Here is a 26,886-nt window from a genome sequence, read left to right as displayed (position 1 = left end):
CATGGGAAGTGAGAGAATCTTTGCACTTGGGAATTTTGTTTATTATTAGTTTATCCCACCCAGCCTTTCACTTTCTGGGAAATATCTGATGAGTAAATTGAACATACAGATATCAAAGTGTACACATTTCTGGGAAGAGGAAATGGTCATCTCATAGTATCTAAAATGGGACTGTTCACCGTCAAACAGAAACAAGTTCTCAATTCATCTGTGGTCTGAATTTAAAAAAAAAATGACCGACTGGGGTTTATAACTAATAACGATGCTTATAGAAAAAGTTAATCGATCAAACCTGCTGATTTATATGCCAATGGGGGGGTGGGGGGGGGATGTGTTAGCTCTTTCTCTCTCCCTAAAGTTAAAATGAAGTGGGGGAAATGGTCCAAAGTGTGACAAAACACTCTATAAAGTAATGTAGTCTAACACTTCTCTAGGTTTCTGTTATTGCAACTGTAATTTTAGACATTTGTACAGGTTATCTTGGACACAGGAAAAGTATATAGTCACAGACATAAAACACCTATGTATAAAATATAAAGCAGTGTTATAGTTACTAAAAAGGACATGCCTTATTGCTACAGCAATTCTTGCTTTTTATATATTGTACTGTACCACAACTTGTTTTGAGAATGTCATTTGCATAAATTATTCAAGTTTGAGAAATATTCACACGTTTTGATTCTACAATATTTAAAATAAAACAATTTTCTAATGTGTCTCTTTATTAAAAGAGAAATAAAAATGTCATCTTGTAATTCTCTTAGGCCAGACACAAGGGTTTATACACCTTTTTTTTTTTTTTTCTTCTTCTTTCTCGCTATTTACTTGCACAATGAAAGCCGCTGTTGGTACAAAGATTGAAGAGCTCTATATAATGGTGCTTTACACATTCACAATCGGTCTGTGCAATTGTGAAGTTCTATGAATGACCAAAGAATTACCGAACATGTTTTCTAAATATAAAGGAAAAAAAAAAAAAAATCCTTGGTTCCCATTAAAACAACACCAGGTTGCAATTTGGACACTTGAATGAATTCCAATGTTTTAAAGCTGAGACTTCAAAAGAGAAAGGCATGTTTGCTGCAACATCCGGTGACTGTAATACCTTACTTGGAAAGGTAAGTGGTTAATTTGCATAATTTATAATTTTTATACTAAAGAGCATTTTTATATAAACCAGAAAAAAACCCCTAAACTCTACAGATAAAGTTCTTACCTCCAGTCACTGCTGCAGGTAAGGTTGACATCAAGCTGTACAGCGCAATCAAAAACATACTTACATCTTAGCTCATTTTACAGGTACAGCCATAATCAAGGCACAAAGATCTTCTACAAGTATTTTTCTTCAATAAAGTTGTACAAAATAATATTACATTTTACAGTCTGTACAATATAATAAACCAGCAGTAAAACAAAAAAATATATATAGGGAGAGGACTGTTGTCCAAGAATGATCTGAACTAAAAGGATCATTTGTGGACAGCACAAATAACGTAAGTGAGGGTGGTAAATTTTCTGCCTAGATGCAACAGGCTGAAAAGTAGCTGTAATTCAAATGCCTGAGGTGTGCAGAGACACTTAGCTCCAAAACCCCAGAAAAATTGCTTTGTCTTCACTATTCCTCTCATTATCTACTCTACGTCCTGTGCCAGTAACGGCTTAAAAGAGGAGGTCACTTTATCAGTTGACCTGCAACTCAGAAATGCTAAAAACTGTGACAGAGTAATAAATATTGTGGTGCTGCTACATTGTGTGTCTACTTCCTCAACAGTATTTAATAACCTGATACAAAGTGCATTAATCTTTTTTTTTTTTCACCCATCAAGTACTCTTCAATGTCATGTTAAAAAGGAAACCCACACAGAGGGATAGGTATGACTTTAGTGTCATCCAGCTGACATACCAGTTTGAACTGACGTTATAACCTGCTGGAAAAAATTTAGCAGGTCACGTTCAGTTAAAAAAAAACAAAACCTAAGGGAACAGAGGTAGCCGAAGGGCTTAGTGGAATGACGAAGAAGTGGCATGTCAAAATAAAGCACAAAAATAGTCCCAAAAAGCATGAAGGAAAACCAACCCAAACTCGCTTCAAATCAGCTTTAAGGTTAAATAATTAGAGTAAACAAAGTGAAGAGACTGACATTTCTATAGTATATTCTTCCACCCTGTGTGGGGTAGTATCAAGAGAAAGAGTAAGGAGCAAAGAATTTAAAACCACAGGTTCCACGGTGATCCCCCTCACAAGAGTTCGTACTGGCGGAGATGCATCCTTTGAATGATGTCCCGGCAGTCGTTGAACACTCGGCGGATGTTTTCCGTGTCCACTGCACACGTAAAGTGCGGGTAGCAGTAATGCCTGCCGTCTCCGCTCGCCGTACTTATCCTCTGCGGAAAGAGCGAGGAAAAGGAGGGTCAGGGGCCGTGCCACAAGAAGTTTCACGTCTCGGCGGTCTATAGACTTACGAGGTACCAAGAAACCTGGCTAATTCTGTATATAGATCATTTAAATAAAAAGAAGGAACGTCTGTGGGCTAGTCCAACAGGAATCACAAATTTGAAACAAAGAGAAAAAAAGTTACGGATAATATTACCGGCCCAGTATATTACTACTTTGTAAGAGCCACTGACGCCATCTTCGTTTGCACGAGCTGTTGCCCTCTGCACATCACCGCGCGGCTGATCTGTGCTGCTGACAGCGCGGCAGTCTGCCACGCGGCTGCCCCTGGAGTTCTTTTCTCTCCTTTTTTTCTGGTGCCAGCACGTGGCAAATTTTTGCACTCTTGTTTTAAATCAGCAACACAAAACTGAAAACCTCCCAGTTGTGAAGGCAGCAGCGGCAGAGAAGAGCGCCCTACTGCTTCTGCTTCTTGAAGCCCTGAAGGTCCCTGACGTTACCTTTACTTGGCGCACCTATCACGCCTGCTGAAGACTTGGCATCGTTACTGAGACCAGAACATGGTGGAATTATCACTGGAGCGGACGGGTTCCCACAGAATAATAAAAAAAGCACAAATTCGGGCCATGCAGAATTAAATTTTCGCAAGGCTACTGCACAACTTTTTAGATTGCTAACTTAAGCTCCAGCATCACTTCACCCGTCACTATCTTGTTAAAATTCCCCAGAATCTTGAAAAATATTTAACAAAATCATAATTTTGTTCTGTACTACTGAACTGAATTCTCTCAGTGCCATCTGTACTACTGTAGGACTGATAAATATAAATCCATTCTAGATCATTATCTTGAAGAATATATATGGAATGTCACGAAAGCAGGTCAATTCTTGGGATAATAATTATTAGAAATATTTTCTGAGTTTTATTACAATTATTTATTATATTATAATTATATATTTATATTACAATTATTACAAATTATAATGCCTAAACAACAAAAGACACTGTTTTCTCTCTCTCTGGCTACACTATTGTCGTGCTTTAACCCCAGCTGGCAACTAAGCACCACGCAGCTGCTCACTCACCCTTCCTCACCCCGGTGGGATGGGGGAGAGAATTGGAAAAAAAAGTAAAACCCATGGGTTGAGATAAAGACAGTTTAATAGGACACCAGAGGAAGAGAAAATAATAATAATAATAATAAATAATAATAATAATAATAGAATATACAAAACAAGTGATGCACAATGCAATTGCTCACCACTTGCTGACCAATGCCCATCCTGTCCCCGAGCAGCGATGGCTGCCCCCCGGCCAACTCCCCCAGTTTATATACTGGGCATGACGCCATACGGTACGGAATAGCCCTGTGGCCAGTCTGGGTCAGCCCCCCTGGCTGTGCCCCCTCCCAGCTTCTTGTGCACCTGGCAGAGCAGGGGAAGCTGAAAAGTCTTTGACCACTGTAAGCACTGCTTAGCAACAACTAAAACATCGGTGTGTTATCAACATTGTTCTCATACTAAATCCAAAACACAGCACTATACCAGCTACTAGGAAGAAAATTAACTCTATCCCAGCCCAAACCAGGACAACCATATATTTTTAGTACAGTGAATTGTTTTACATGTGGGAATGACCTTTTAAATAGCTACAGCTACAGATATGCAAAACTATAGACATTTAAAAGCCCTGATTTACATAATTAGATCAACAAGAAATTGCAGATTTTTGCAGGTAACTTAGGTAACATTAGATATTCAACACTAATTAAACAGGGGGCTTCCAAACGTATGCTAAAAATTACTGCCTTCTTACTAAGCTACACTCAATACCTAGTTCAAGGATTTCCCTCATGAAAAATATTAACGTAATAACCTAGTCAATTAACGAGTAAGTTGTTCAGACCATATTTAAAGCATGAGGTACACTAAACAATAATGAAATGAGAAAAAAAAAATATTTTTCAATTTTTTACAAATTACTGCAATGGTGGCAAGATGCTGAAACTCAATTAAAATGTAGATTGTCTTTGCCTGCCTGCAGGATACAAGCCTCTCAATCTCCCAGAAAGGTCTGGGGAGAGTGTTATCTTGTAAAGTTTGGTGAAATCAGTCCCTCAGGAACTCAAGGGCTGAAAAGACAGTGGTGTGCATGGACATTCACAATGATACTAATTTTAAAACACTAAAAAGTGCAATAGAGGTTCTATTTTTGATACAATAGCTGCTTTACACTTTTTTTTTCCCTGCAGATCTGTTCTGTATGGCAGTGGTATAATGCTGCCACTCAGATGCAGCAAGGAGAGACCAGTTACTAAACATTTTTTTTCCTTGAAGAGAAAAAAAATTGTCCCCCAAATGACAGTCCAGCCTGCCTTCCAACTACTGCTGCACTTTTTCAATCTGAACTTGCAAGCCTCGGAGGAGTTCGGCCCTGGCCTGTTGCAGGGATCTACGGCTCTTCTGCTCTGCACGGTTTGAGACCTACACCTATACGTGCAGCCTCCAGCTGCTATTACCACGCTCGCCCTTGTCCCTTCCAGCGCGCTTCCCTCGAGCAGCACAGTCTCGGCACGCTGTTAACAAGCGCGTTAACATCTCCGCGTGGTCTGCACACAGCAGCTACCTACTGTAAGGATGCGAGAGGGGGATCAGTCTCCCACTCTGACGTGCTCTTTCTAGGACTAAATGTTATACGCTGTCAGTGAGGGACAACGTATGCACACTTTCAGTGCCACCCAGGCATGGGCAGCAGAGAGCACACCGCCCTACCGACCCAACGTTCAACCTTTTTCTTGTGTTTCAGTAAAAGAAGTGTTCTTTAAGTGTTTGTGTTTGTCATGCACTGATTCCACTAATGTCTATGTTAGTAAACTGCCTACAATGTTCTGGCCATACCTGGTTACATATAAAGCGTGTCAAAGGATGTATTTTCAGAATGTTAAGGTTATTTTGTCCCCTGACAGCTCTGTAGTTCTCTCATTTTAGGACAAATGCAATATTTTCACCCCTGCTCAAAACTCATTCTGAATAGTAGCACGTTACTTAGCACCGGTTCAGACGTGAAAAAAACATCCCCTGGGAGAGCAATGAAAGTACATTTACCTTCCTATAACACAAGTGGGAATATTTAATACTGGCATCCCTATGAGGAGCCAAACGCGCTCTTTCTGTGTTTGAGCAGCAGCTCCTCCACCTCCAAGGTTCAGATTTTTAATAACCAGCACCAACCAGAGGGGCCGTGCCACTGCTTTAACCGGGGTTACCTATACACTGGGGATGTATTAAAGCAAAACATCAGCAGCTGGAGAGCCCTGTGTACAAAACACCAAAATGGGGCTGGGGAGTAGCCTAAACAAGGAGCGCACGAGCACGCTGCCTCTGTAAAAAGCTTGGGAGAAGAAAGGCCCGGCGTGCCTGCGCCGAAGAATTTCCTACAGGACACATTTCCAGGAATGGGACGTGCCCCCCCCCCCAGCCCAGCCTTGCTGCGCGGGCAGCGGCCGGGCGTGCGTCCCGCCAGCCCTCGCCCACCGCTCCCCCCGTTAAAAACCAAGGGTGCCCAGCAGCAGCCAGGCCTGCCGCCCGAGCCCCCAGAGGCCACAGGGCACCGCACCGATTCCGAAATCCAGAGCTGATGTATTTTGCCTTCCTAATACTCATATACTACCGTCTAGCAATAGTTGCTGGAAGTGTGTTTGTTTAACCTTCTTCTAAAATACTTCGAATTACATGCTTTAAGTTTGCCAGTACCAGTACCTTCAGCCAGGCCGAGTTTTAAGGGGTGCAGCGCCATGTTTTCATGCATATCCACGCCTTATGCAGACCCGCTACCATCATAAAAATAGCAATACAGCTTATAAATGAATAAAAACAGATTTCTCTGAATCGCATCTGAAAATTTAACAGAGCGAGACAAGGAAAAGGTCATAAATGAAGAGACTTGGAAAGAAACGTATAAAGCAGAGCCAAGAAAGCTGTAGGTAGAAAATATACACCTTTTCTTCCTTGCACCTGGCTAAGGACATCAGACCCCTCCCCAGTCTGTATGCTGAGCTTATTTCCCCTGTCCCCTTTGTCCCCCCCCTCTCCGAAACCTCAGCCTTTTGTGCCTGACCCCCGAAACTGGAAGTCGCTGTTTCTGCTCGGCCTTTGCCCACCTTGCCCTCCCCGCCGGGGCCATGCATGGCCTCCATTACTCGGGGCACACGCAGGCTGTTCAGACCATTTATGAGATCAGAAACGCCTCGCTTGCAAGACTTTCATTTCAAACAGCCTGAGAGTTTAAAGCAGTTCAAATGACTACGTCCCTCTGTTTCTTTATGCTGAGAAACCAAGCACGAACCCAGGAGAGAGACACATGAACATTGCTTATGGAGGAGATGCTCTCCGCCAGGCCCGCGGCGGTTGCGGGGAAAGCTGCTTTGGCCCCGTTTCAGCCCCACGCCCCGGCCCTGGTGACTGTCCAGCGGCTGGTGGGTGCTGGCCCCAGCCCAAACGCTTCTCCTGCTCCCAGCACCCACGGCTGCAGAGGGCCTCCGCAGCCGCAGGGTGGTTTTTTATGTGGTTGCAATGCCTACGCCCCCTTCCCTCCCTACCCGCTTCGTAGGTGGCCTCTTTCTGTAACTCCAGTGAGTCACGGCAGGTAAGGACCCCGCCCTTGATATGTTTTTTTAAATAATGAAAATAGCTAAAGGTGTGGAGTTTCACCCTAGTTTCCCCATAATTTAGGTCTCTTAGACCCTCCTTCCAAACTGGATACCATCACCTGCTTCACAGCATTTCAGCATTACCACAACAGAGATTTAGCTTGAAATGTGGGGGGTTTTTTTGTTTGTTTTTGTTTTTTTTTTCTTCCCAGTAACTCTTATGTTAACACAGTGCAATCTGACATTTTTCCTTGGAATCTGGAAGGTTAAGTCTGTGAATGAAAACCCCCAAAGTGCGAACACAGTTAATTGCTTCTTTCTTTCTTGTTGCATCAACAGTTGTAAATCCTAACAATACTTGTAAGCGCATAATGACTTTAAAATTCTTAATTCTAATGATTAAATCTGTTCTCTCAAACACTGCCATACAGTTTCTACCAGTAGGTCAAGATGGAGGAGCTTTGGTTCTGCTCTCCGTTACTGCTTCGCACTGTGGGAACAATTTGATATGAGTGAAGCCATAGGTGATATTGGATTAAGCCCCCTGTTTCTGATAGCAGCGCTGGGCTGTGATCATGTGCCTGTTAACTGCTTGTATCTGCGAAATGTAGACAACACCTCTTCAGCTCCAGCTTTGGAGGAAGCCTTAACTGCAAGAATAACTGCGACCAGACAAGGAAACCTTCTATGATTCCTCAGTAGGGCCATGACACCACTCCTAGGGTGAGGCAAACCTCCTAACCGGTACAACAGAAATCTTACTTCAGGATAAAATCTGCTTTTCTGTTCATTCCCTCTTGCCAGCTAGCCACTGCCAAAGCCCTTGGAGGAATGCAGGATAAAAAAAAAAAAAGCCTATTTGCTTAAACATGGACTGGACTGATACAGAAAATAAACATTCAAGCCAACAGCCAGTAGCATCTTACAGGTAAAGTCAACCGCAGAAAATCTCGCTCACTGGCAATGGAAACAGTGCTCGGCACTGTTCCCCTGTGCAGAGAGGGAGGGCTGCCGGCACCCACACTGAACCTGGAATCAAGTAGGCAGGCACACAACCGTTTCCAGCACTAGCACTTACTTGCTGTGTGACACTTTGCAGGGCAGGTGGCTTTATATAAAATGGGCATAAAAATGTGCAAACACTGGGGAAGGTTCTGCAAGATGGGCAGCTGAAAAGAATTAGGGAATTGCCAGACGTTCTCCTCTCCTTCTAGCTTTCTGCAAAAACACATCAGTTTTCCCTAAATAAACTATGCCATCTGCCAGTATTTCCTACGATAGAATCACACGTAAGATCAAAATTACTCACTAAAAACTCATCCCGGATGAAGAACTTGGCTCTTGTGACTTTGGGGTCTTCTCCTGCATCTGGTGTTGCTGTTCAATTAAAAACAAATGACATCAGAAACATGAAAAGCAAACAATCATCTACTTTTCATAGTAAAAGATTTAATACGGAGGAAGTAGTCCTTCAATACAGAAATTAAAATGTTAAATATCCACAGGAGATTCCTGATAGGTAATTCTAAAATGGAAGGGTACTGTAAAACCTGACCATGCATTTAACATATTTTAGGAACCTGAAAATTGCTGAAATTGTTGCAACAATGTCATTGGTCATATCATAAAGAGGCTTACTCACATCCACAAGTTTGTTCATATAGATACAAAACAAGTGGGAGTTAGGGTTTAACTTTTATCAGAAAATATGACTAGAAAAAGCAGCTGAGCTGTTCAGTTTCTGCAGCAGAACAGCATCTCTTGAAAAAAGCTTCTGCAGGCAGGAATTTGGGTTTAAAAACAGTCAGTCCAAGATTACACTTGAAAAAAATGACAGCATCAAAAGATCTTTTAAAATATATATTTTATTTCCAGGCCCCAAGTCAGCAGAATACTTAGAGATACTGTCCATCAAGGGCCTTAGATTAAATTCTTGTTGAGTGGGAGACTCATTGGTCCATACTAACAGTTTGTTGGCAGACGAAGTCATCTCTGTCTAGGCCAGGTAACAACTATATTTATTTTAAGTGTAAAAAACAATACAGTGAAGACATAACCTATTCATTTCCCTTCAGTGTGATTTCTCCTCATCTAACATACCAAATCAAATGCTTATAAACATAATATAGTAAAGGGCAGAATTTATCACAATATGGAAACGTATTTTTTACTCTTATCTACAGTGCTAGGGGTAAACATAGAGCAGCAGCACAATCAGCAGCATCTTACAGTTCAGTGCTGCTGTCCTTAAATAATGTCAGCTGAAATTAAAGAATAAATGAACAACTACAGGTTAAAAATAGAGAGCTGCTTCATGTGTGAATACTCTGGATCACTGGGTATCCGCTGAGAAACACCAAAAGCTATTTTATTCTGACAACTGGCTTACTATAAAAAAATGTAGAAAATTTACCCCAACTCTGTACATATGTCATGTATGTTAGGGAGAGGGAAATTTGGGTGATGGTGACAGCAAGATTTCTTCTGAAAGCCCTTAACATTATAAAACTGGTGCCAGGTTAACTCAGATTTTAGGACAGTTTCTTTACCCTCTCTACCTGAAACTCAGCATCGCGCTCCTGAAATTCCAGACCTGAATGAAAGCTGAAAATAGCTTATTACCATCTTCACTTCTGTAACCTAGGCTGCTGTTGACGGTTAGTGGAGAATGAATGCCTTATCTGACAGGTGGCTGCAAGCGCTATGCCAAGGGCATCACTTGGGTAAGGCAAAAACTAGTGGTCAGAAAGTGCAAGTTTTACCACTTTTGCTAGACACGGACCTGAGATATTTCGGAGCCTTCTGCCTGGTATAAAAGTGGCGTAATACCAGAGTTTACTTATGCAATATGTTATTGCGGTGCTGGAATCATTGCACTTCTATAAATGATAAGAAACCAAACCCATGCTAATCGCCCCATCATCACAGCTCTCTTTGTACTTATTGATGTGGTTTTCCTCCATTAAAGTTCCCTTCCTGGTCTGCTGGGCTTCCTGTCAGTATTTGCAAAGGCTGAAGTTTACAGTGTTGCAGGATGCAGAATGGCTGCAAAATAAGTCTAACGAATCCCTAACAAAGTTCAGCACTGCGGGAGGCCCAGGCAGAAGCATCTGGCAGGGGAAAGACATACCTGGCAGCTTGGCTTTCCTGGACTGTGGGTTGCTGCAAAACAGGGGAAGGCAGGAGCTCTGGAGCCAGCCCCCCACAGTCCCCACACACCGCCCCCAGCAGCCAGAGCCCCTTCAGACCCTGCCCGCACTGGGGCACCTCCGAGCTACGTGCTGCTGGCACGTTCCTTACCTGACCAAGAGTTCGCGTTAAGGAACGGTGTGTGCTTGAGAATTTGTGTGTGTGTGTGTGACAGAGAGAGAGAGAGAGGAACTATGGGCTGGGCTATGCCAGCAGGTCCAATCCCCGCGTGGTGAAAAACCTTACCATCCTCAGGTACAGTATAATGCGCGTATTCAGGAAAGTAATCTTCGATTTTTGATTTCCCTGCCAAGACTTTTTCAGCCAGCATATCCTGTTTATTCAAGAACAAAATGATAGAAATGGTCCGTAACCACCTGTCAAAAACAAACCAAATGTTTGCGTTATCTCTGACACGTTAATCAAGGAAAACATAGCACTTCAATAGAAAATTTACTGGCTAGCCCTGCGTGGACAGAGAGTGAAGTAGTGTGGAACACGCTTCAACAGAAAAAAAAGATGACCTAAATTATTGTTTTGATTGGGTTGCACCTGTATTGGTGGGTATATTTATAGGATCTGCGAGTACGTTTATAAAAACTGCAGTATACATTGCTGAAGGGAGCAGTCTTCAAATATTGTTTTCTAAATTATCCTTTTGATATTGAGTTGGAAAAATGATGACATTTCCTAAAAGCACCGCAGTCCAAAAACAGACATTACTGTCTACTTTGTTTGGTTTTGCTGAAGCAAAAGATAAAGGCTGGAAAGCTGCCTCCCCTCAGGCTGCTCTGTCTTAACTATTGTTCATCCACACAGATATCCCGTCTTTTAGGGTGGCCTGCGTGACACCTGATGAATCAAAAGAAAACAATCTCTTTTCTTCCCCTGTTAATACCTAGCCGTCACTGTGATGATGCGCCTTTTGGATTTGAGCTTAACATTTTTCTTCACTCTACCTTCAATCACTTCTCAGTGCAGAGCATCCTCACAGGTATGTGCTGAAAACTTCAGTACCTTCTTTTGTGTATTGTTTTTATGTATTCTCTATCAGGAACCTGTTCAGATTGCTTTTTGGTTACATATCTATAATTTACATGCACTGTGGCAGGATGGCAATTTAATGGCAGTTACGATTAGATTTGATCTGAAATATCATCCCACAAGGCAGAGAAACTGTGCGCTCTCAGAGATGAGTCTTACGAGAGCAGCTGCCCACGCGGGTATCGAGTGCAGCGCCAGCCAGTGAATCAAATGCAACGCCAACAGCTAGCTGCTCCTGCTGCTGCATTTGAGGAGGAGACGAAACGTAATTTGGAGGATGCTCTCAGTCTTGGCCAGGCAGCGCAGTGACGCCAGGAAGGGGTCTCCCTTGCTTCCCTCGGTGCAGCCAGCACGGGGAGCTTGCGCTTTCCAAGCTGTCCCCACGCCCTGCGTCATTTTGGCAGCAGGAGCGAAACGCTGTGTGCACCATCCCTGTGCCACGGCCCCCGCCGGGGAGGGGTACGCACCGCAGGGGCACCCTGTGACCTGGCCCTACCTGGACATTTTCTGAATAAGCAATCTGAGCATATAGTAAGGGGGGTCCTATTTTGTAAGGAGTTGAACTGTAGCTAAATTTGGGAGAGTAGGTAGCAAATAAGGTATGTTTTACCTATTATTCCAGATACTTTTGAAAAGGTCCAGGGATTCCCGTAGTCTGTTTGTGTTATTGTCTTCCCTTATTACCATGTTGTAGCTGCTGCAAGCCACAACGAAGATGATAGCCGTGACATCTGCGCAGGGCACGCAAAAGAAAGAAAGGAGAGAGAAAAGAACATCTCCATTACTCCAGCTCACACTCCTCTGGGTAACACTGCCATTACTCCCCAAACTGCCAAGAATACCTGAAGAAATTATCTATAACACTGGACTCCTGTATTGGTGACACATTATGTGTGAATATGAATGCTAAGCTGCTCACACCTCAGAGATTAAGTTCAAAATAAAAACATGGAATATTTTTACTTACCATTAAAGCATTGGATCCATTTTCTTCTCTCATCTCTCTGGCCACCTACATCAAACATGCTGTTAAAAAGCCATAGGATGTTATATCACTTATGTGCACTAGGAAAGTCACAGAAAGCATGCAGCATGAGGGTTTAGTTTAAAAATGACAGCCCCAAGGACACCAGCAGTAAAATACCACCTGAAGGGGAGAGAGATCTGCTGGTGCCATGCTGCATGTCAAGAGCTCTGCTGATGCCGTGCTGCATGTCAGAGAGCTGCACACCTCCACCTGCCCCACTCTGCCAGGAGAAGGCTACTGAACCCATAAAATGAGAAATATACTCTTTTCCAGGGCAAGTGTTGGCCTTTCCAGCCCATAGAAGCACATGTGGCATGTCAGGCTGGACCTACTGTAGTATAAACAAGGACAGGTTTCAGCATATTTTGAAGGGTGGTGGGGAGAGTGCGTCTCTGTAAGGACGAGGACATGGGGGCAGTGCTGCCCTGTCATCAGCACTGCCACCTTTCTGGGCAAGAACCGGTGAGCGGAGGCAGCCTGATGGCAGGTGTTTTACAGAGACACAGCGTAAAACTGACAAACACAGAGCTTGCAGCCCTCTGGAAGAAGGGAAACATTTAACTCTCATCCCACTGTACAAAGTCTGCCTGACTGGCAGGATTCCCACTGACTTCTGCAAGATCTTATCCCCAGAAGTATTTTATGAGTTTACAGTGCTATACCAATGAAGCAGTTAGTAAAAACAGCCACAGACAACCCCACAATAGAGCATCACTAATAGGCATAACTAATATCAGCTCTTCTTGTAAAGCATGAGGCAATTTTACTAGGACCTATGGAAACAGTGCTAAAAAACCAACCAAACAAAAAAACTCAAAACCCCAACTCCCACGCTAAACCTACTGTGCCAAACATGCATGAGCACAGACATCTGAACTAAGTTGTTAAAAATTAGTATGATATTCGTAAATTATTACTAATAGACTTACTGGAAATTTACTTTATCTACTTGAAATCTTGTTTCAAAAATCCCTGATGTCAACACTCTGCATCTTAATAGGTCCTGGAAATGAGAACACAGAAGTTGATTAGCAAGGTTTTTTCCTAACCTCATTTTGCTTTTAAAAGCATGGAATGTTATTTTCCATGAAAAGTCTTAAATGTTCTATTTAACTGAAGTTCAATCAGACTTGTTGGTAAACCTGCATTTGTCCATACTGACACAGTGGATATACACAAACATGACCTCTGCATTTGGTTTGTGCACACTCAGAAAGCAGGAGACCCTATACACATTCTCCTTACTGCCCACTGAAACCTGTTATTGATGGTCATACAGTTTTGTATGTGATGTGGATAATGAATTCTGAAGTTACATAAAACTAAGAAAAATGTTATTCATGTTGTAAAGTCAAGCATTCAAATGTTAGAAAACTCCAGATTTACAGTTACCCAGGCAACCTTAATTCTGCCCTCATTTGTATTGAATGAGACAGGAATCCTATCGAAATAATAGCTTGTGACTGAATAATTAAAGCTCTATTACAGAGCACAGGGGAACAGAATTTAGGTTGTACGTAAATCTGGCATTTCTTTCTTATTTTTCAAATTAGCAATACTTTACAACTTAAATAACATTCTTTTAATAATTAAAAAATTAATAGTTTCCTAGATTCTCAAAGGAAGTGGGCAAAAGCAATTTATGATGCATACCTCAGGCAGCTAGCTCACCGTGTGCCATCGTCATCACCAGCAGCATTTTTAACCTTGACTACCCAGCACTGCTGCTTGGGCAGCGGGTGCAGAACAAAATCGGAGGGGGGAGAAAGCTGCCGGCTGCCTGATGGGGATGAACCTCCCCGAGCAGCCACCTCCCGGCATGGCTGCCTGCCTGGGGAGCACTCCCTTCCTGGGGCAAGGGAAGGGCCGCTCGGTCTAGCTTAGCTTTCCTCACCACGCAGCGGCTGCGAAAGCGGGGAGGGAAGGAGGCTGTCAGTGGTGCAGAGTTCAAGCACAGCTTGCCTTTTTCCCCTACCCTACCATCTACTGCTTCAAGTACTCTGGAAGCTGGCAAACCTCGGCTGATTTGACAGATGCATGAACTCAGCTGAAGGCCACTTATTTAATTTTTTTAGTTATTTTATATGTTACTGTCATTTTCTGTCACTTGCTGATATTTATTTGTTATTGGACTCAGTCGTTATTTTGGGATGGTGGAAAAAAAATTAAAGAAAGCAAGAGAAAAACGGAATGTAGTGATTTTTACCAGTTAATTCGGCAGGACAACTGATACAGCGTAACAGGGTGAAAACCCAAAAGCAAAAGAGAATCTCTCCTTTAGAGCAAAAGTTTTCCACCTGCCAAATAGCAAAGGCCTCTTGTGATCTTTGGAGACACAGGGCACTTCTTCCCAAAGGAAATATCAGGAAAAATTTCTAGATGATGAATGACTGCTCCAGGTAGAGAAAGGCCTCCCAGGAACAAACAGGCCAACACTAACATAAATAGTGAAAGCAAAAATGAGGCTTTGCTTCACTGATTTCTCTCTCCAGCTGAGTGGTATCAATGCTAAAATCAGACCATGAGGTCTAGACAGAGTAAATCCCAGTGCTACTGCTTTGGTCTGAAAATGTCTTGAGGGCTTTAATAATTGATCCCATATTGGGTCGACTAGACAAGTTTCACCTTATAATACAACACATACTACTTTTTACTGCCTTTGGTTTCAGGATACAGTCAGAGTAATTGGACAGGCTTGTGGTTATAGACCTGAACTAGGTCTGAAGGAACACGCTCTGCTCTGCATACTTCCTTGTGTGATCTCTGGCAAGTCACTTCATTTCTCTGAATTTCAGTCCCTGATGGCACAATGAGATTTGGCAATTTTATTTGTAAGGGCATCTACCCATTATACACCTTGCGTGGTTAGACTGAATTATCCAGGGCAGGGATTCTCTTCTGCCACCTGCATTTGCAGTTTATGACGTGGCCCACAATCTTGGCTGAGGCTACCAGATGACGGTGGGATACCAGCACTGAAAAATAACAACCTCAGAATAAGTTTGCCGAAGAGACATCCTGACCAAGGAAACCACGCAGCCTGAGCTCAGGGAAGGCAGCCGAAGCCGTGCACCATGGGGAAGCCCTTTCTTATTTCAAGACTGCACCACTCCAGCCTTAACTTTCCTGACTGCGTTTGTCATTAGAGCACTCTATCAAGATGTATCATGACATCTGGGAAAAAAGTGTACTGTCCTGCAAATAAGGCTTAAATAGAAACCATCCTGCTCACAGGAGATGGGCACAGGCTGGAAAGAAGGTGTCTGCACGCCCGCAGAGAAGTCCATGAGGTCTGCTGCTGCTGGTGGTGCTCTCCCTGAATTTGAACACTAGATCCACTGCAGGCTTCTGCCTCTGAAGGACCCGCCTGATGGACACGGCAAGCCTCCCTCCAGGCTTCCATCACCTCCACCATTGAAATAAAACACTGCTTCTGTGTAGCGAAGGCTGGTGAGGGAAACTGTGGGCTTTTACGTTTATGTTTTCTGTTCCCTTTGCTTTGTTTGCGGGACACAGAATGGAAAGCAAGAAGAAATAACAGACGTATGACAGGAATCAGTGACCTACATATAATAAGAGACAAGCTTGCACCACCAAAAAGCCTCTTCTTCTTTAATATCCATTACTTAAACTGCTAAACTGTATTTTGATAATATGTGGCATGCCCTATTTCAGCTGCTGTTGGGACTGAAATAAATTATATAAAGAATTCATATGAATGGGCGTCTTGGTTCAGACCCTACCCCATTAGTTATACTAACCTGATCTGTGGGTGTGTAGTCATCCATGCTGACGCTGTCAATTCTTTCTAAAAAGCTAGAAGAAAAATAAACATGCACTAAGATACGTAAAATACTGTCTAGTATAACACTTTTCGCTACCTTTTCTGGTCTAGACTCCTGCTGCGAAGTAAAACACAAGTCCAATGGTAAAGGTATGAGCCCGATGATTTACTGACATTGATTGAGGTTACATTTTCTGAGCCAAACAACTTTTTACCCAGACTGTTTCAATACAGCGCTTCTACACTTACCGTTATGCAGTACCCACAAGCACTCCAAATGCAGTTAAATGTTACAATTTTGTAAGGTCTGCTAAAAAATACTAAGACTAACCATGTGTCATAACATTACATGGTTGTTTAGACATAAAAAAGATTTTGAGGTTTAGAAAAGAAAATGGGGTGAAGGGTTGCCTTTATTTAGCATAATGCTAATTTAGCATAATGTTATGTTAATTACCCTCTCGGTAATTGCTTAACAAGCAAAAGCGCTTGTTAAGGTATACAAATAACTTTGGACTGACACGCTGCCCTGAAACACTGAAACTAAAGCATAAGAAGTGGTAAGCAAAACTGACATGAAGTGGAGGTTAACCAGTCTGACTCTTTATGTTGCCAAAACTCAGCGAGATGCATAAGGTGAAACAAAAACTTACAACTGCAGGGAAGGGCAAGAGAAAAGGGAACCAGAAAAAAAGGGGGGGAACCACATTCTCTAATTATTTAAAAAATCTTTTCAAGCTTTAATTCTTTCCTAGAACATGTTAGAATGGCAGTATTAAGGACATAAAAATGTGATTTTATATGTATAGCTAAAAGAAGCAGGTTCTCCTCTCACACTTTCACCAGTTTCTTAGATTTCATGTGAGCCCAGCTGGCTCATTTTCACTGGACTGCCTGTATAACTTAGAAGCTTTCCTGAATTTCTGCATTGTTATTTGGTATTTGGCAGTGAATATCCCACCGGCTGACTCATCCTGCTACAATATTATCAAGATTTCTTTATCAACCGGCAAGTTTTTCCCAATTTTACTTGGGTGTGCATGTGGAATCTACTTAATTGCAGTGGGAAAGACAAAAAAACAGTGAACTCTCGACTTACAGTGTGACTTACTGTTAACACAAGGGTCACACACACTGACCAGTTGAGAAAATACCCCCCTAAAAGCCTGTTTGTAATTCTCATAGCACTTTCCCAAGGATACGAACTGAAAGGAAAAGAAAATACGCTGCACATATATTTACTTAAACTATTTTTCCTTTTTTGAACCTCCATTTTTATAACAGGGAAACAAAATGCAGCATCTACATTTGGAATACCCAGCTTTTCTTTCTGGATGATCAAGGTGTGACAGCCAAGCCTATTGTTTAAAAAAACTACTGTATAGCACAACACGATGGATGCCTGATAACAAAACTACATAAAACAAACTCTAAAGAAAAATCGTCTTTTTACAAAACCTCCTACTCCGCCAAAAGCCACCATAAATATAAAGATATAAAAGTACACCTTTATAGTCAGCTACAGTGACCATGAGAAAGCAGCTGTATTTGGACTGAATGAACCTTTTGGTCAGATGATTTTCATCACCTTGAGAATATTGATTAAGCAAAGTTTAACTTCAGTGACCCCTGCAGTTAATGCAGACATCGGAGTGGAGCGATGTATTTTTAACTGGCGTGCCTATCATTAACACAACTCTCAGCTCGCACTTGCAGCACATGAGATGAAAAAAGAAGGCAAAAAAGCCCAAACCAAAAATGTCTCCAAACTGAATCTCTTCCTAAACAGAGAGTAATTTTCCTTAACATGGCTGTTCAGTATTTCCAAGTCCGTTTCAAAGTTTTCTTTCCAGGTTCTTAACAGTTTGATCCGATGGGCCCAGAAACAGCCACTTTTCATCAGGCTAAAAGGTTAGCAGAGGGGTAAATCCAGGTCTCTGAGCGCAGTAAGGTGGCAATGCCGGCAGGTTAAACAAGCCTGCAGAAAACGGGCAGGAGCTTGAGGGAGAGCTAGCAAACTGCTGTGGGCAGCGCAATTGCTTGCGCAGCTCAGGATCGATAAACGCAACAGAAGTTAGGGGAGAAAATGCTCCTCAGCTATGGCTGACACAGAAAGGGCTCTGGCTAAGAGTGTGGGCAGAAGCCAGTGTTTGTGCACAAATACGACTGTCACAAACCTCACAAGACAGCGTGAATTGGTGTTTTTCTTGCAGACGCGTTCCTTCTGGAGGTGATGTATAAATCAGAGACAATACGTCTTGTCTCCCCAATACCAAGGTCACGTTGGCAGACTTTATCCGGAATGATTAAACACGGTATTTAGTACCAATTCACATCTCTCTCACCTATTCAACAAGCACTTCAGGAAGGTTATTGGTTTGTTAGCATTTGCGTTTTCCAAACAGGCAAACTGCGGTAAGGCACAGAGGAGTGAGTAAGGCAGAGTTACACTACAAATAATCCACGGCAGGGTTGGGAATGAGATGAGTCTCCTCGTTAGATGTCCTATGTATCAGGCCAAGTTGTCTTCCATTTAGAAATCGTCAGCCTCCTCCCAGTAAAAGGATCCATTTCAAATACCCTAAGCTGCAATACCGCAGTTAAGAGAAATTGAGCTCTGACAAATACCATGCGCTTAAAAAACATCACTTGACATAGCAACCATAATGTTTTATGCTTGTAAGGTCGCTGGCCACATGCAATTTATATTAAAATAAATGCAATGATTTACAAGGTTTTTACCTGCCATCCCGCTGTACCAAGCTGCAATGATATCATTAGCATCCAATAAATCATCATGCAACTACTATTAGGATCTGGCTAAATTCTGTAGCTTTACAGAAAATTAACCTTTTCAGTATGTGATAGACAGGCTTCCTAAGACTTCTTTTGCAACTACATTAAACGTGCACCGAGATCTCTAGACACGGAAGTGCAAAAAGCTATACTCTTACTTTTTCGAAAGAAAATCAGTTCTTGAATAACCTTCATATAAGCTCCTTACTTGGCTAATTAGCACTGTATAAAAAAATAGCTCTGACAGGCAAATGTACAGAGTACGTACAAGTAATGGATTCCAGATGAGATAAGGAGTCAGTACTGCCTCATTACTAAATATGCTAACTTCATTCTCATTACTGTATTAAAATGGGAAAACTGGAATCACTTTTCTAAATCGTTTTCTAAAGAACATTAATTTCTGCTAATCCTAAATGCCTCTAATAATTATGTTCTGGCATAATATACATTCTTATATACATATATATACACACCAGCAAATTTTAATTTTACATGACTAAAATTTCAACGTAAAGTGCTTAAAGTACGAAGATACCTCCCATCTGTGGCAACGCTCATATCTCCACTCAAAGAATTAGTGTGAGGAAAACACAATAGCAGAAAAATGAATAAAAATGGACACGAGTATCACTCATTCTCTCTTTTTAGATCCTGTTTTTTTCAGTTCAGCGATAAAATTATTTTCACAGAATTATGCCTTTTTACAATACTGACAGGTCTTCTATTTATGCAGCTTCTAAAGAAACCCATACTCAGGATTTATGTTAATTCTGCAGTAACTGCTTTGCATGCATGTGCAATGAACTTTAAACTCATGCATTCAACTCAACTGTGAATAAAACCATAACATATGATACAATATTTACATTTCTACTTCACAATTGTGGTTTTATTTATAAAGGATTCAGTCTGATAATTAGTACGACATTTAGGTTCCTCTTAATTTTACGGTAGGGTGTTTTACATTTCCTTACATGGAACAGCACAACTACTTTTTTTTTTTTCCCAATAAATTAGGCAAGATATTGGAAGGAAGGTCTTCACTGCTCTGTTTGGAAATGCAGTGGTTTGGTTTGCCAACAAATTAAGGCAAAGAAAAATGGACTGGTAAAGTTAAAAAAAACAATCACGAGCTACTGACATTATTATATCTATTATTAAGCTGATCTGTAGTTTTATAAATATCTTCAGTGAGTTTCCTAGGAAACTCAGCTGACACTTAGTTTGACAAGCAATCTCTAAATTTTATATTATGCAAGCTGTGAACACAAAAGTACAGGTTTTAGATGTGCCTGCCAGTGCATGTGGGAACTATCAATAAGCATTATTCTCTTTAAAAACCATGGCAATTTGAGCAGCAGTAGCAGCTGTATAAGAATTTCTTCAAAAAGGATTCATAAATGCACAAATAAAGAGGAGGTAATCGTACATGAAAATCCTTTTCTCACTGGGTAAATCACTACGTGGCTCTGTATAGATATTCTGACCCCATAAACAAAATCACAATTAAAAGAAAAATCATGTCTTGAGAATAATATGATAGACAGAAACCCCATGCTATATTTGTAAATGTATTTTGACATCCAAAGAATTGCAAAGATGAAGTGCTAAAGCACAGATCAATACAACAAACTACATGTTTTAATAAATCTTTGTCTACTTCAGCCATTTTTTATGCTCTCACCCCAAGATTTCAAAGACCTTGTATCAAAAAGTTGCTGCAGAAAACAAGAAATCAAACCCACATCAAAATGCTTGTCTCTCTAAAAGAAAAATGTAATGTGACAAATCTTTAAGGTTGTAGCTTTGAGTTCTCAGAATGAAGAATCTCAAATTTATCCACAAGTAAGTTGTCAGGGTCAGCAAACCTTTACATTTCTGATGGACCATCAAGACCTTTGCAAACTCCTCAGCCAGGCTCAAAAACCAGCAGAAGCACCATAATCTACTATATGAAACCATCAAGGACCAGGACTTTGAATTCCACCCTCTTTGGACTGCAACAAGTCACAGGTGAGGCAGACATTTCACAACGAGAACACCTACCCCAGGTCTTCCCCCCCCCCCCCCCCCCCGCAGTTATCAGGGACAACATCAAGATTTGATCTTTTTTTTCTTCTTTCTTTCCATAAAATATCTTTTTTTTTTTTAATCAGCTAAGGGATTACAACCCTATTAATTCTTCCTGCAATATTTGAAATAGGGAACTATGGATTTCTGGTTTCGAGAACACCTTAGGCTCCACGGTTGGGCTTCAAGCAAGCTCGCATTATTCTGTTCTATTTCCTGGTAACTGAGAAAGATAAAATGAAAACAGCCCCCAGTCATATTCTAACACCTAAAGGATTAATTTTCCCAAGTAATTTGCTGAAAATATCAGCAGAAATCCCTCAGAAGACGTTGGTAAAATTTAACGGCTAAGGATTTTCCTGACACATTTAAACACTGGCTATATTTTCAATACAGCTTCCACGCGGTAGCGGAGTTTGTAAAAACGGGAGACGGTTCTGAATGACCAATCGCTGCATAAGCTGTTACGGAAGAAAATACCCAGTGCAAACACTGAAGACGCTACCGATATAGAGTATTTCTTGCAAAAGGGTTAGAAATGTACGTATGGATACCGGAGGTCCCACGTTTTTGGCACCGTTTTGGTGCGCCACCCGTGGAAGAGGGGCGACGGCGGCAGGCAGGGGGCAGCTGCCGCCCCGCCGCGCCTGCAGGGGGCAGCCTCTGCCCAGCCGCGCGCCCGCTCCCCCGCCCGCCCCGCTCCCCCAGCGCCTTCGCAGGCCGCAGCTCCGCGGGGCCTCACGGCGAGGTCTTGCTAAAATACAGGCGAAACCTGAACTTAATATTAAGATCTCCAGAATTCACCTTGCTTATCCTTTTTTTTTTTTTTTTTCCCCCCTCCCAATTGTCAAACCCGATTTTCCCAAGGCCCGCCAGGCTCCCAGCAGACCTCGCGCCGCCTCGCCCCGGGGGCTGGCAAAGGGCTGCTTGGAGATTACCAAAAAACGGGGCGATTTATCCACTGAAACGCACCTTCACCCATCTGCAACTGGCAGCAAGGGAACCGTTGCGTCGGGAGACGAAAAGGTTAAACGGGAGGCTAAGAGGAAGAGCAAAGTCCAGCCATGCCCGAAACCCCGCCGGCTTGCTGACAGGCCGGTGCAGTTGGAGGATCTGCGGCTGAAAGCGTTTGGCCAGCCCGCTGCGAGGGGAGATGCGGCCGGAGGGGGGTCACCCACCAGCCCGCCGGGGACCACGCATGACCCGTCCTGGGCTGTACGACTTTTGGCGAAGCCGTGCGTTTCCCCACGGCAGCACCGGCCACGCTCAGCTTGCTTCAGAGGGAGAGGGGCAAGGAGACTGGGAACGGTCTCGGGCCACCGATGGCAGTCTCTCCTAGACATAGAAGCGATGGCGCTTTGTCGTCCCAGTGTCCGTACCGCCCGCCGGTGGCACGAGCAGCTCGACAAGGGACCGTGTAACCCGACTCATTTTGTTGCCCTGACCATGGCTGCTGCCAGCCACGGCCCCAGCCACCATGAAGTCATGAAGAGCGAAGCCATTACGAGACGCTTTATTGGTACTAGTAAACTGTGCTTTCTGGTAATCCCGTGAAGCAGGAAAACTCTAGTTTAAACCCCATTTACAGACAACGATTTTGGCTGAGACATTAAAAGCAAAGATGGATGACGATGGTCACAACCGAGGGCTCGTCACCATTCATGAGGTTACCCTTTCCCGTAACGAGCCAGACAGCTGGCAGCAATCAGGCGCGTGTTCGATGAGGATAAAGAAAGATGCCTAAAATCCGTAGAAGAGTTTTCCTAGTCTATGGGCTCAGTTAAGAGAGTTTCCTAGCAGACTTCCATTTTAACCTCACTTTCTCCACCACTAAGTTGTCTTTTCTGCGTATGTACTGCAGAACATCTAAGATTCGCAGGCTTTGGCACGTGTCCAGCTATTAACCTAAACAAATGCACGAAAGGTTCAACTTCATTAAATGTTTCCAATATATGAGTAGTACCCCTCTTCTGCTTCATAACAGCAATCTCATTTTATTTTTTAAATTGAAAATACATTAACTAAACTAAAAAAATTAATAAACAGTATGACTTCTATAACTGTTTGCCCCCACTGGTTCCTTAAATTTGTTAAGAAGCAGTGTGAATTTTGGGAAATGCATTTCTTCCTTCTAAATTTAGCAAACTAACCACTTTTTGGCTTAGCAGATGTTTTTGCTTTCCGAGCGAGAGGCCTATGGGGATCATCATTAACCCTCTTCTTAACATAAACACTAAGACTTAAATCTGGAAAACTGTCATTCACACAGAAAGGTTAACAGGCTCCAGCAGAAACGAGACTAGTCATCTGCAACTTCTGCTACGTGGGATCTCAGAAAAGAGGGAAGACGACGGGCAAAGAGAGAAAGAAGAGGAAAGGTTATTTATTTATTTATTTAAAAAGGAACAATATTTTTCTATTGCATGTGATCAGATGTTTTATTCCTGGGGCTGCAAGCGGCCGAGCTGCTGCAAAACACGGACTAAGAATGAAGCACTGATAAAATCTGAGGCTTAGACAGGCACAGGCAGACCCTCCTTCTGACCATATTCACACCAGCTTGAATCCACTGATTTCAGTGAACTTTCTTCTTCCTCATGAGAAGACAGTCCTAGGCCAATAATAATTACATACATATTGATACACCCGTGGAGCGTTTATATAGACACAGATTTGAGTTCTGCAATGTGAAGGCTACACAGAGGACATCCTGCTATTATAAGTGCAATTTTGAACAGAGTACCAAAAGACAACAACCTGAAACCAGAAAGCTCATACTGCATTATCCGGAGAGATCTGGATCCTGCCTGCTTTGTGAGCTGATCTGTGACAGACTAGGATCTCTTTATCCACTGTCTCAATGAAACAACTGTTTAAAATCATCCAGCAACGACACAGACCGGCTCTGGGAGGCAAGCAGAGAATACCTGAAACATCAGATGAGTTACACGGGCAGAACATAACTGTCCTGTCAGAACCTGGAGAACGTGCCTTTAGACAGAATGATAGATCAAAACCTTGATTTTATGTCCCACTAACTAAAGCGCACAGAAGATCTCACCTCCACCTCTTCAGCTGACTTCTTCAAAAAGAACTTGGACTTTTATGTTCAGAAAAGCCAAACTATGGGCAAAAGCCTTGATAATATTTGGAACCGTTAAATGCATCAGGTTTACAAGCACCATCTATATACCACAAGGTTGCTAGGGGATGTCAGAAGTTAACAAAATGTATTTTCACTGGACGTTGCAAATACAACTTTGACTGTTACTTGTAAGTTTATCTTGCTGTGATACGGAAAAATTATGTTAGTGCAACTTACACATTCTGGTTGATGGTTTTGTTTTCAAAAATTGTTGCACTGTAGATATCCTCTCAGTGTCCACAAAATCCACCAAGTGCTGTTAGGCCTGAAGAATGCCAAATCCAGGTTAGAAACAGCACTGGTTGCTGGAAATTAAAGATCACTTACTCCGGTGGAAGTGGTTTGGAATAATAAGTCTGCTACGGTGATTACCAGAAAGGAAAAACCAGTTCGACTGGAGTTTTCTATAGGAGGTTGATAAAAGAAAAAGCAGAAAATCCGCAAACAGGAGAAGTAAAGGTAACAAAACACAGGCTTAAAAGGAAGTCACGAGAAGTTTGTGTTTACCTGTGGCACCAGTCCAAGCTCAGTGCAAGAGAACTTGCTGCCAAGAGACTGCGCGTCTAAAAGTCAAACCAGATGACTGAAAAAAGAGGATGCTAGTAGCCCCCAGAAAACCCAGATGAAGAAAAGCGACCTCTTCAGGGTGGCAAACGCTCCTAGCCAGGAAAAGCACACGTTTGTTACTGTTTTCAGATCTATGCATTTTTTTGTGACATGTAAATGAAAGGAACAGTGTGTTAAAATCCTGAGCAAAATGAGAGGGTATCTGTTTGCTTTCACCTACCACGTGTTTGTCAGGTGTTGACGTGACCCAGAGAATTGACATGGCTCGAGTCCTGGTGGGTGCTGGGGTTAAACAGGAGGACTGGCACTAGGACCAAAGGCTTAACATTTGGATCACAGGACCAGCTCTCATGAGGATGTCTTAGAGGCTCCAAGACATAGACAGGATCTGGAGTTCCTATAGATATCTACCATTTGAGGAATATGAGGGCTCCTAACACACGTCCTACCAGAGAAGCAGCTTTCTAAGGTTGCATGTAAGATGTGAAGTACGTCATCAGTGCAAACTAAGAAAACTGAAAAATTTGCTGTATGGAAAAGTCAGAAGGTGACCAGCTTCCTACACAGTGGGAACAGAGAAAGCGTTAATGCAGACCTTGCAGAGCACCTGGTAAAATTTCTTTTTCCTTATTGCAGTTTATGAGGTGTGGTGGCAGATAATTTCTCTTCTGCACTCCTTAATCCTTGCCCCAGCTCTAACGTTGCACTCTCATACCTCTACGTTGTGTGAAGCACACGCTGGACAGAAACTCTGTGAGCAGCCCTTCGATGTGCAAGGCTGCTGTGTGGTTCACCAGCGTATTCTCAGAGTTACTGATAGGATACTACCTTCTCAATGTGCAAGGCAAGAAAACTTACACAACAGGGCAAAAATTCATGGCTCAGGAGTTAAATGACAGAAGGATGATGAAGACTGACATCCTTCCAGAGCATTTTACCGCAAAACACCCAACAGAAACACTTCACCCATCATTCAGAGGTAGACCTGTTGCCTTCCCTCCAGCGGAGTGAAGAGACACAGTAACTGTTCACCTTTGATGGGAAGGACATAAAGCCTGCTCTTCACAAACTTGTTTATGCCATGCACCAGAATTTATTAGGGCTTCCCTACTTGTAGTCTAGAGCGGATGGGTTATCCTTCTTATTCCCATGCACAACACACTTTGGAGCTGTACATGAAAAACAGTATCAGATAAATATCTGTATATGATCAGCTGCCTTAGAAATTACCAGGTGAAAATAAGAACAACATCAAGCAGACATCTAGCAGTGTGGATACAAATGCTTGACATAACCATTAGACTCATAAGAAAATTCCTGTATCTTTATAACTGATGCTGCTGAAATGTTTTCATTAAATCACCGTTATCCTGCCCATTTTAGAACAGGATATATTTAACCACTGAATGTATTCAAGCAATTGGTCGTAACACCTATGGCTCTGCTGAGTGATCACCTCAGATAGCTGGAGGAAGGCATGGAGCTGAAGCGAGGAGATGAATTGTTACTACAAAAATGGAAGGAAGAAGGATACAGTGACCATGTCCAACTTACTAATAACTAGCCTAAATCCATTTAATAGTTATCAAGCTATTTAAACGAATCAAGGGTTATACAACTTAGTGTTCAAAACTAGCCCTACAACCCCGCAACCTGTACATTTGACAGTAAGCCATGTTAACACTAATGTTTACTATTAATATGGCATTTTGTGAAAAGCATTCCTAACTGCACTCTCTATACCTTTCTTTCTGTTCCCGTCAACTTTCCTTGATTTTTTCAGTGTACAGTGCATTTGTACTATTAAAACAACAATACAATGAGTTGGGTTTGAGGAATGAGGAAAATAATTATGCAACAACCTGATTATGTCCTGCTTCAAGTTACTTTGAAGATTACATTACGCTTCTGTTCTTAATCTCTCTACCCTGTACCCAACAGGTGGTTGCCATTTCGGGGGTCTGGTTTACAAAAAGCTGGAGCAAAGGGGTCTTGGTTTGTGGATAACAGAGAATTGGGCACTGCAGGCAACCCTCGCTGCTCCCTGCGTGGGCTCTGTGCTGAGACGCTCGCTGCCAGTGCCAGCACCAGCACACCATCTACGGCCCCAGGCAGGGGAGCTAGAGAAGGAGGGGGCTGAGCAGCACTGGGCACGCTGCGCTGGTGCTGCAATACAGCAGCAGCGCCCGAGCCAGCCTCAGGACCTGGGTGGAGCCA

At 42.5% G+C, this 26,886-nt stretch overlaps 1 protein-coding gene across 3 annotated transcripts in view; it reads right to left on the bottom strand.

Moving 5' to 3' along the window:
• Positions 1-2,231: 2,231 nt before the first annotated feature.
• The window catches only part of GNAL (G protein subunit alpha L), a gene marked incomplete at its 5' end in the record, with an annotated part of 195,955 nt that continues 171,300 nt past the window's right edge, over positions 2,232-26,886 (bottom strand). For all 3 annotated transcript variants that reach the window (XM_082328373.1, XM_082328374.1, XM_082328375.1), the window contains 7 exons: positions 2,232-2,385; positions 8,354-8,421; positions 10,480-10,610; positions 11,888-12,008; positions 12,245-12,303; positions 13,234-13,307; positions 16,066-16,120. In XM_082328373.1, coding sequence (XP_082184499.1) covers positions 2,239-2,385; positions 8,354-8,421; positions 10,480-10,610; positions 11,888-12,008; positions 12,245-12,303; positions 13,234-13,307; positions 16,066-16,120 — 655 coding nt within the window. In that variant the 3' untranslated portion in view covers positions 2,232-2,238. The remainder of the gene's footprint in view (positions 2,386-8,353; positions 8,422-10,479; positions 10,611-11,887; positions 12,009-12,244; positions 12,304-13,233; positions 13,308-16,065; positions 16,121-26,886) is intronic.

The sequence above is a fragment of the Platalea leucorodia genome, assembly GCF_965183815.1.
Source record: "Platalea leucorodia genome assembly, chromosome: 1".
In the NCBI taxonomy this organism is placed as follows: domain Eukaryota; kingdom Metazoa; phylum Chordata; class Aves; order Pelecaniformes; family Threskiornithidae; genus Platalea; species Platalea leucorodia.
The sequence above is the reverse complement of the archived record's forward strand: the minus strand, read 5'-3'. Positions and strand labels throughout refer to the sequence as shown.